Source organism: Hemicordylus capensis, chromosome 4, assembly GCF_027244095.1.
Source record: "Hemicordylus capensis ecotype Gifberg chromosome 4, rHemCap1.1.pri, whole genome shotgun sequence".
Classification (NCBI taxonomy): domain Eukaryota; kingdom Metazoa; phylum Chordata; class Lepidosauria; order Squamata; family Cordylidae; genus Hemicordylus; species Hemicordylus capensis.
The window spans coordinates 94,269,124-94,280,625 of NC_069660.1; the positions used below are offsets into that span (position 1 = coordinate 94,269,124).

At 40.6% G+C, this 11,502-nt stretch overlaps 1 protein-coding gene across 1 annotated transcript in view; it reads right to left on the reverse strand.

Moving 5' to 3' along the window:
• Positions 1-8,102, reverse strand: part of TUT4 (terminal uridylyl transferase 4) — an 82,885-nt gene extending 74,783 nt beyond the window's left edge. Inside the window, exons 1-3 of the mRNA XM_053246543.1 lie at positions 7,525-8,102; positions 3,276-3,433; positions 2,415-2,531 (exon numbers count right to left, since the gene is read on the reverse strand). Of these exons, the coding sequence (XP_053102518.1) occupies positions 2,415-2,531; positions 3,276-3,433; positions 7,525-8,086 (837 nt within the window). The 5' untranslated portion in view covers positions 8,087-8,102. The remainder of the gene's footprint in view (positions 1-2,414; positions 2,532-3,275; positions 3,434-7,524) is intronic.
• Between the last annotated feature and the right edge of the window lie 3,400 nt (positions 8,103-11,502).

An 11,502-nucleotide genomic window follows, 5' to 3' on the forward strand; every position in this document is an offset into this window, starting at 1 on the left:
AATCTAGATAAGACAAACATTTGTATGCTTGAGGATCCATGTGATCTGTGAGCATAGGAATGGCCTGTTCGAGGAGTTTCAGTCACCCTGCTGAAGAGCCAGTTGGTAGTCTGGATGTGATATCCTGAACCCAGCTCTTCTCCTAGATGTGCAGACTGCTCCACTGCTATGACTGCACTTTCCCTAGCTTTGGTTAGTACATCAACGACCTCCTCTTCTAGGGGATTTGGATCTGACCACTGTCATGTAACATATGACAATGAATAATTACAATGAATTCTATGGGTTGGTCTTGAATACCATATGGAAATTACAGCTGGTGCAAAACAGCTGTAATTACAGCTGTTCTCTAGAATAAGCTGCAGGCAGCACATTATACTTGTAGTAATAAGACATCACTGGCTGCCCAGTAGTTTTCAGCCGCAATTCAAAGTGATGGTTTGAACTTTAAAGCCCTAATTCAGGGTTCTCAACCTGTGATACTCCAGATGTTGCTTATGTCAATTTGTATAAAAGTACCAAGTGAAAATATTTATTACATGCATTGGAGGGAGAAAATGGTTTACCCTATTGAATGTTACCTGCTTATGTAAAACAGGTAACTCCCATCATCCTCAGCTATAATTTATTGTGGCTGGGGATGATGGGAGTTGTAGTTCAGCAACATCTGGAACAACATACCACAGTTGAGAACCCCTACCCTAAGTGGTCTGGAATATCTCAAAAAGCACTTTCAAAGTTCATCAGATGAATTCCTCTTCCCCTGCTTATTGAAATCATTCAGAGAGGTCTTGCAGCATCTGCTTCTTTAGCAGAGCTTAAGTTGATTAACAGATGAGACAGGGAGGCAGGTCTCATGATCAGTGAGACCCGCTTTGAAAGGGTTTGCGGGGAGAGTGGGCTAAGCCCGCTCTCCCCGCAGACGATCAGCAAGCCCTGCCTGGGGGGCCAGATCGGCCACCCACACGACTGCCGGATCAGCCATGCAGCCGGCAGGGGCTTGGGAGTTCGGGGGCCACGCAGCCCCTGGAAGTTCCAGCATGTCCTGCGCGAGTGTGCAGAGCATGCTAGAGAGCCCCCAAACCAGGAAGTTGCTTCTTAGCCTCCCAGTCGGGGGTCTCCTCATGAGCTGCCGTGGCGTGGAGCTGCACCACAGCAGCACACGATCCATTAACCCCGATTAGTGGAGCGCTTGCTCCGCTAACCTGGGCTAAGGGGAGGGTTTCTCAAGTGGGTTAGCCACTTGTAAACCACTGGGCTCACCTGCAAGCCCGGTAGTTTAGACGAGCAGCAAAAATCGGGCTAGACTCTCCTAGCCTGATTTTTGCTGGTCGTGAGAATAGTCTCAGGGTCTCCTCAGTGCTGGTGCCACATTTGAAAAGTCACATCTCTCACTTGAGAAGTCCTGTTCAACCCAGTTCCTAATTTTTTTCAAAGACTTTAAAAACATTATCATTTAGCCAAACATTTAGACAGAGAAGAGTGATTAATTGCTGTTTCTGTTACTATTGCTTTGTGTAGTAATTGTTTTATCAATACTGCTTTATAAGCATATAGTTTTATGAGCCCTTTCTCATGATCAGTGAGAAGGGCTTGAGGGCAGGAGGCAGGGAAGGCTGCTCAAACTTACCTTCCCCACAGACAATCCGTCAGTCCTTGTTGGCTGTGCTCCCCGCACACCCAGATGATCCTCCTCTGGTCCAGACAGTGCGGAGGGTCATGGGATGTGTCATCCCGGCCCCCAGAAATCCCATGATGCACTGCGCAAATGTGCAGTGCATTGTGGGTATCCCAGCAGCAGCCACTAAAAGCAGCCAGCACTACACATGATAGAAAAAACAGGGCGAAGAGTGCACTCGCTCCCTTAGCCTCGTTTAGGAGGCTGGCTCTGCAGGCGGGTTTGCCGCCAAAGCGCTGCCTGGATCGGTGGCAATCCCACTGGTTCTTACAAGCAACCAAGAGCAAGCTCAGCTGCCTTAGCCCACTCTTGGCTGCACATGAGAACAGCCTATATAAGTGCCTTATAACCATATTAATCTTATAAATCACTATTGATAAAACTGCAGCCTAGATCAATCAATAGTCTCAATCAATCAAATCAATTGACAAAGCATTATTGATAAAACAATGGCCTTTATAATTTTTTAAATTTTAAATATGCATTTTGTAAACTGTTCTAAGTGCCAGAGATATGGGGGGTGGGGCAGGGAACAGAACTCAACTAAAGAGTAGCTCAGCTTTTTTTCACCATCAACCACACTGTCCTATAGCTATAGTCCAATAACTATTTGCCTTGGTTTCAGCCAGATTCCATTCCATCAGCCATGCTAATTTTTAAAAGTTATACCAAGCACTTAAAACTAAGAATATATTTCTGATCAGAAATATTCCAAGCCTTGTTCTAAGATACTTACCATGATATTCTTTTTATGGCGCTTTTCTTTAATATGTTTATGAGCTCCCTGGATATTTTCAATGTGAACTAAGCAGAGCTTGCATAGGTACTGGCAATTAGAGTACTCTGGAGAACGCTGTGGAAAAAACCAATACTGAAAATTCAGCAGCCACTTAGTTATGTTTCAGGGGAGTGTTCACCAAAACAATAACAAAATAGTATTGAATAGGTAGGGATTGTCCCTGTTTACCATACTGAGAAATGAACAGTTCATTCATATGCTATTCATTCATTCATTCAATTTATATATACTGCCTTTCCTGAAGTAGCTCAGGGCAGTTTACATTACTTTTCTTCTTCTATAAACAGATGCAGACATATATTATTTTCCATATTTCCCCATAAAGTTATGAGAAGGTTCTAACTGGCAAATATTGGTAAATTGTATCATAAACCTAGAATTGCCCTAGTCTTATCACAAGACTCATAACTCAAAACCAAGAAAATAAATACTTTGCCCAACTTATTCCGGGGCGTGGGGCGGGGAATCAGGTGTTGCAAATTTAATTTGACAAACACTGAAAGAGCTACCTTATACCGACCATTGGACCATCTAGCTCAGTAGTGTCTACACTCACTGGCAGTGGCTCTTCAAGGTTTCAGGCAGGAGTCTCTCCCAGCACAACCTGGAGATGCCAAGGAGCGAATGCAGGACCTTGAGCTATGGCCACATCCCCTAAGGAAAGTATCTTATAGCAGACAGTGCTCACTTGTAGTCACTTATCCATGCAAACCAAGGTAGACCCTGCTTAACAAAGGGAACAATTCATGGTCACACAAGGCCAGCTTTCCTAGAACACAAACGGAACTCATGACTTACTTTTTCTAAGCGGATGATATAATCTCTTTCCAGTCGTTCTTCAGCTTGTTTCAGGCCTAGCTGCTCTTCTGCCACCAGTGTAGATTCATCAATTACAGCAACATTTTCTAAATAATCAGCCTCTGAATTACTTTCTTTAGCAGCATTCTTTATTCTGCCTGGTAAGATGGGGAGGGAAATTGAGGATTAACTCATTTCCCCAAAAAAACTAAAATATAAAATAAGGGGAAATTAAATACACAGGAAAGACCATAATGTGGATATGCTCTCCCCTTGATCATTATGTGGAACTATGCACAGAAATGAAGATTTAAAATAAGATTCAAGATTTCAATTAGATTATTTGCAACATCAAATGGGGAAAGTTATAAAAGGTACTGAGATACTGTCATGCAGAGTCAGGACTGATTCCTGGTTTCATATGACATTCCTTAGGCTGGAGCACGAACAACACTGATTTGTGATCAAGGGGTGAAATAGTTCTGCTTCTGACCCTGACTTAGAATATCCAGGATATATTATGGTATCTGAATTAGGCAACCCTGGTTTATTCTGGCCACGGTTTCCAAATAAACCAGGGATACAATCCCATTTCCATCCTGATGTCTGCCCTGAACCAGAACAATGTCTATGAAGCAACTTGAGCAATTAGGAAAAGTACCATCTCAGGACTGGCTCACATATACAGTGTACCAGTGGAAGAACAGAGTTAGTGCAAGCAACAGTCAACACCGCTGCAACCTCAAGTCTGCCCAAAAGGCATTGCCAAGAGTTGAAGGACCTCATCAACTACATGGACTGTGTTGTGGGTTGCGGGGGGGGGAGGAGGAGATCCGGAAACCAGGCAGAGCTCCACTTGTGGCAGATCCTCCACCCAGTTTTGAGGCTCTTCCTGCTTCTCCTCCAGCTTACCTGCGATACAGCCCACATAATTACTGAAGGTCCCTTGACCTTAGGCAACATCTTTTTGGCAGGCTCAGGAGATTGCAGCAGCACTGAGAGCTATTTGCCTAAGCTCTCTTACACTGGAACTGTTGTATATGTAACTCATTCAAAATTATTACTATAATTCTATATCTGCAAGTGTTTTATTCTCTTCAGTTGCATATGAGGTTTAGTGAACAACTTTCTTCAGAAATGCTCATAAATTTGTGAGACAAGTTGCTTTACATTTTATGGATGAAGAACGTTGTTTCTTAGGCTATGGCCCAGTTCAGACAATCCAACAAATCATGGTTGAACATGAACCCAAGGAGAACCAAGCCCACATTATCCCACCTCTCCTTTCATGTCCAGCTGCATGGAAATAATTCATGTTAGTTAAATCACAGCTGCATCTGTTATCTGAACTAGAGAACTGTGGTAGGGATGTGCCTAAACCACAGTTCGAAAACTTTGAGGGAAGTCAGAAAGGGAAATTTAAGAAAATGAGAGCAGGTGCTTATAGCCACCTGCTGGGGCGGCATGTCCCAAAAAGCTCCACGTGCCAGTAGAATGCACATGGCGTCCGCGCATGTGCCATTTGCATGGTCAGCATGGTGTTGTTGACCATACAGATGGCATCCACACATGCGCAGATGCCATGTGTACACTGATAACGTGTAGGGCTTTTCTGGGACACATGCCACCCAAGCAGGAAGCTGGAAGGGGCAGCGGAGAGCAGGTAAGCACCTGCTCTCCTTTTTCTTAAAGTTCCATTTCTAATTTCTATTTGCATTTTGGGTGGTATAAAAATGTGTTAAATAAATGAATGAATGAATGAATGAATAAATAAATTCTCAGAGTGCTTGAACTGCAGTTCAGGCACATACCTAAACAGTGGTTTAACTATAATTTACCATGGTTTGTTGGATCGATTGAAACAACTCAATAATGTGTTCTAGGCCACTCAATGAACATTTGAGTATACTAGCTGACATCTTAACTAACAAAGCACACACAAAACGAGAGACTACAGGGACACAACTGGGGCCTGCACACAACTCCCCCACTTCCTCTACACACAGACTGTTGTGCAAGCAGGCAAAACTTCCCCTGTTCTGCTTGCACTCCAGGAGTGCTTTGGAAAAAAGGAAACATATTGCTGACTCTCAATGAAGTGTTTCCTCTCTTACAGATTGCTTCCAGAGCACAGGCAGAGCTGGGAAGTTTCACCCAATTGCACAATGGCACATGTGAAGAGGAATGGAGGGGATGGGGTGCACAGGCTTGTCATGTCCCTGCAGTTCCTTATGTGCATTCTTCATTACTTGGGATACTAGCCACTGTATTCAGCCCAAGTCACTAATTTCTAAGTCTAGCAGTCTACCCACTAAACCCATAAATGCTGCAGAACTATAGGGACAATGGTGATACAATCTCTATTAACACTGGTTCTATACACATGGCAGAATGGGGTGGTAGGATCAGTTGTCCCACTTCAGACTGCATGGCAGGGATGCTACTTTTGAATTATATCCCTTGTTGTTGTTGTTGTTGTTGTTGTTAAAGCCTTCATATATAAAACTAGCACATCAGGATGAAATATTTTAGTTATTTGCTTGCCATTTTTCTATTTACATGAAAATTTTAACACAGGAAAACATTCAAAAATGTGATTCCACATCTGAAGTCTAAAGAGGGGCTGACCATTCTACCATCTTATTTTGCACCATATGTAGACACACATTTGCTCACACTTTAAAGAAACCTAACAACTTATGAACTAAGTTGTTTAACCAGAAAGGAAAAAAATCTGATTTTAGCTAAAAATTAATGGGTGTATTATTAACAATAATAAATATTCAGCATTGTATAGCACCTTCAAGTGTTCAAAGCACTTCTTCACATGTATCATCTTGTTGCAATCCTTACAACAACCTTATAGGTTGAATAAGTACTATCATCCCCATATTGCAGATGGGACCTAAGAACAGCTAATGAAATTGTGGCAGAGACGAGATTGAAACTACAGGATTTGCCAATTTGTAGCTCAGTCACTTTGCCACTCTGCTATACCTGCTCTCAAACAGTTCTTATAAGCAGTTGCTTAACCTGTGAAATCTATCATAGCATTTAATTTTGCTTAATAATAATTAAGCAAAATACATGAGAATATTTTCCTCCAGGGCTCTAATTATTTCTGTACTGATACTATAATGCGAAAAAATAATTCTTTTCTCAGGGATTCTCAAACTGTGGGTCAGGACTGCCCGGAGGGTCCCAAAAAGCCTAAAAGGGGGCCCCAAACAACTTAGGAGGGAGCTGTCAGGAGAGCAGGGGCCTTACCTGGCATGTCCAAAGTATGGCGACGGGCAGGGATGATGAGTGGCAGACAGAGACAGAAGCCAACAACTACTTTGCTCCTCTGCTACTCACAAAGCCAAGGGCAGGCACAGCGGTGTTACTTCTTTGGCTTATTGGCCAGGGGAGAATTCTTTCTTGGAAGAAACTCACTAGAGCTCATCTAGTGAGCGGTCAAAGTGCCATTGCAGCACGGCCCTTGGCTTTGTGAGCAGCAGAGAATCCAGATGGTTTTCAGCACTTATCCACCTCTCCATGCCTTGGAGAAGTTGGAGCAGCTCTTTGCTTTATGTTCTTGACAGTGTCTCTTCCTGAATTTTAAAACTAAGTGAGAAAGTCATGAAAATATTGATTCCCTTTGCTTGACTCCTACTTGTGGAGTTTTCAGAAGTTGCAAATACCTAATAAAAATAACTTGGAGCCCAAAATTAGACTGGCAGTCTCAAACATAAAACCCAGTTTTGAAAAAACTAACTAGGACTACGAAAGCTCATCCTCATTGTAAAGGTAAATGTTTTATTTATCTCTGTCTAATCAAATCAGTGGATAACATCCTGACTAACAAAGTGTGTGTGCTCCTAACATTAATGAAGCACTAGCCCCTGCACTCGTCTGCGGTGCTTCCAATGTGTGGGCACTCCTCCACTCTTGCGCAAGAGCACAAATGTTTTTCGGAGCTTGCCTGTGCTCTGGAAGCACTCTGCTAGACTGGAAATACGTTGCTTGACCCTCAGCAAGATGTTTCTGGTCTATACATCATAATATTTAGGGGGGGTCACAGTATCAAAAGATTTGAGAACCCCAGCTTTGTATTAAAAAGTTTTCTAGCTTGCTTAAATTAAAATAGTTTTGATGCTGTGCTTGATTCATTTCATGTAATTAAACTACGCAAATCAGAAGCCATTCAAAGTACACTTCAGACTACAGTGGTTTTTTCCTTTTATAAGAAACTGAATACAGCACTCACATGAGTCTTCAGTATTGTGCTCCATTGGTCTCTGATCCAAACCACTCTTGCCTGAGTCACCAGGCAGATTCATATTACTTTTGGATATATCATCTCCTGAAGGATTTTCCAGTTCAGAAGTCCCTCTTTGCGTAGTTGGTAAGGTTTGTGTACTGATGCCGTTCCTTGCAATATGGGCGTTTGGAGGGTTTTCATCCATATGCTGAACTCTTGACTGTTTCAGGTTTTCTGCTGCTGTTGGTACAGTTGGTGATCTTTTTGCTTGGCTATGAGTTTGATCTTGAAGGTTTGACTCCAAGTCTTTACATCCAGGAACACAACTGTTTGTCTTACATGATTTATTTTCTCCTGACTTTTCAGGACAAATGTCATTTTGCTTAGTTTTTTTGCTACTGCTTCCACTTAAAGAACCTTTCCCAGCTTCTTTTACAGATTTGTCATTTTTGTTATGTTTATAATTTTGATTGGCTGCAACTCTGACAGCTTTGCTTTCTTCACAGACATTGCGGACAGATTTTCTTGTGTCATGATTTCCACTTTTCGAGCTCTTGCCCTCTTCCATTTTTGAGAAGACCTGCTTCGTCTATCAGACTATTTGAAATGTGATTTTGCAGCTATTTGAACAGAGCTGAATTCTTTGTTCAAGGCAGGGAATCTGGCTGATTGTCTGCAGAAGAAAAATGTCAAACATGTAAGAATGTCACAGTAACATCAAATCTCTAAATAATCCAAGCATTCAAAATGGTTCTTAGAGAAAAATTATGTGATAAAACAATACTTCACAAAAACAATACTTCACAAAGAAATACTTACATAATTAAAATATATTCTAAAGTAATTTCAAAAATATTTGCTATGATTTTCTTCTACTAAAAAAAGAAGGCTTTGTGGGGGGGGCGGAGGGGGTTAGATATCTGACACAATCATTTTATACAACTGATTTTACAACTTTCCATGGCACCCATGACTGCAATTTGTGAGATTCATTCGCCCAAATCCTCTGTTCTCAAACTATCATAAGGTTAAATTAAAGTAAAACTGGTGCCATGCACAAGATTCAAAAATACATACATACTACAAACATATTTGGAATTATTTGTTACCCTTGGATAGAGCAACAAGAGCAGTAAAGCTGAGGCAAAAAAAAAAAAAAAAGGCAGGCGACGGGGGGACCCTCCAGGACCTTCCCTCTCCCATTCATGCTTTTGCTTGCTGGCCATGCAAGCAATGCTATCATGCTAAGTTAGTACTGTACTGTACTGAGCAACCCTGATTTCCTTTCTATTTGTCTATGGATATACAAAGGGCTTTTTTTTACTATGTACAGGGGCCCATCATTTATATATATATATATATATATATATATATATATATATATGTGTGTGTGTGTGTGTGTGTGTGTGTGTGTGTGTGTGTGTGTGTTCATTTCTGTCAATACTGCTTTTAAACAACTTACGATATAAGATTGTTGTAAGGTGAAAATTCATCAACTTGAGCTCCTTTGTGCAAGGGCAGGATACAAATGTGACAAATAAAAATTGATTGCAGCACTTATTCTTGTTCTTGATTTGGGGAAAAACTAGTCAAAGCACAGTGACGCAAGAAGGAAGTATTGGGAAACATAATTTTTTTAAAAAAGAAGTTTGCACCACTGGTCGTTTATCAAACAGCCTTTGGTGGAATGCATGTTGGCATTCTGCCTATTGATCCTATCAAGCAGGGGCAAGTGAGGAGAAGCTTGCAGCACTTTTGACTGCTGTCGCCACTTTCCTAGAGAGGCTCAACCCAGACCATTTGTTCTAGAATCAAGCAAATGGTTAGGCCTGTTTTGAAGAACTCATGCAAACATGTGTTTCTTCAATTTCAAAGACTGTCAATGGGGAATATTTTCACAAGCATGAAAAGACGTTTCACAGCATGCATAAAGCCAGTGTTTATGCCTTTGCAGTTGCCAAAATAGGCTTGTTTTTACCATTTCCTTTAATGTTTATTGTGTCACATACATAAAAACACATTATACTGCAGCAGACTCAGTATAATTAGATGTATTATAGAACACAAGATATAACAAATCTCAAAAGTTACTATCAAGAGGACAAATTACACCCTACCTATGAGTGTGATTTGACAGAATAGGAGCTGCTCCACCTATTTATTTGTTTATTTATATTTGTTGCCTGGCCTGCTAGAGCAGATAACACTTCTATAAGAACCATATGCTGATATTAGCTGGGAAAATGAAGGACTATTTCTGTTGCCACCCTTGAATGTTCACAGTTAATATTGCTTCAATAGCAGCAGCAAACATTTCTACAAAAGATACACACAGAAGTACTGGGAAGGAATTTACTTACCGTGCAAAGAAACATAATACAGTCTTTAAATTTTAAAGCAGGAGTGAGGGAACCAGCCATCTGTTTATACTTGAAACTTCAAACATCTGAAGATAATCTATTAATAAACCAATCTGGATTTGCCTCAGAAAACTGAAGAACCAGATAAGTTTCATTTTCGTTTCCTGTCAGTTTTTAGGTTTCAAATCTAAGTTATCTTTTGTCAGCATTATCAAATGGGTGTAATGTGCAGATATGAACTATTGCAGAAAAACCTACAATCTAATCTGTTGACAGCTCTCTGTTCCTTATTTCATATTGACTGTTACCCAATTCCCCACGTTTAAAGTATATTAGTTGATTTAAAAGTAGATGTTTATATACTACCCAAACCTCAATATTGGTGGCTTTCTGAGAGACTGAAAGAAGACTTAAAATTTGCAGACCTATCCTACACAGAAGTAAGTGCCATAGCTTCAACTGAACGTATTCAACAACTGAAAGTATGTACACACAAAACTGTAGCATTAAAAAATAGAACAAAAATGAAAAAACTAACACTCACTGTTAGCAGGAAAGACCAGCTTTACTATTTTTTTCATCCCCTTGTATATTAACAAGGGAAAGGGAAAGTGTGCCGTCAAGTCAATTTTGACTCCTGGCACCCACAGAACCCTGTGGTTTTCTTTGGTAGAATACAGGAGGGGTTTACCATTGCCTCCTCCCATGCAGTATGAGATGATGTCTTTCAGCATCTTCCTATATTGCTGCTGCCCAATATAATAGCAGCGGGAATTCGAACTGGCAACCTTCTGCTTGTTAGTTTCCCCGCTACACCACTTAAGGTGACCACAAGGGAAAGAGTAACCTCAAAAAATAAGCAATTGGGTCTTTAGCCCCACTAGTTAAACTCACCTAATTAAAACTGTCCTTTACTGATTAATTAAATGATTAAACTGAATAAAACTAATAGTCCTAATAATTGAATGATCACTCTCTAAAGGGGATCTAAATGTGAGAAGAACAAGGTAGAAGAGGGTAAAACACAACCTCCTGCCTCCCCTAATCTCCAAAATTGGCAGGCATTTCCCCTTTAAGCTGCATCTCCTGAAAATATGTCCCCAACAGCAGAAAGGGTGGAGAGGGTGGGGGCAGGGTTTGGCTAAAGTAACCACTCCTCCCCTTGCATAAACATAACATCAGCTCTTTGCACAAATACTAGTTGGAATTTGTCCAATAAGGGAGGGAGGGAGGGAGGAAGGATTTGAGTAACTTGTTAAAAGGGAAAAAGGCAGTTGGAGCATTATATGATAAAGGTATTATTTATTATTATATTATTATAAATATTATAATACTTATATTTTTATAAATAATATAATTATTGAAGGAGGGTGGTAATATTGCAGATAATCTAAATGAATTCGCACTGATCTTCACTGCAGGCAAAGATAGGCAGATATTCATGCTTTAACTGGTTGTATTGAAATGAATGTCTGAAGAACTGATTCAAATAGAGTGACAAGAAATGAAGTTCTAGGTCTAATGACCATTTAACAAATTACCAAGTCTTGATAGCATCTCAGCATCCTTAAGAAACTCAAATGTTACATTGTCAATCTTCTAACATCACTAGAAAACTGTTATA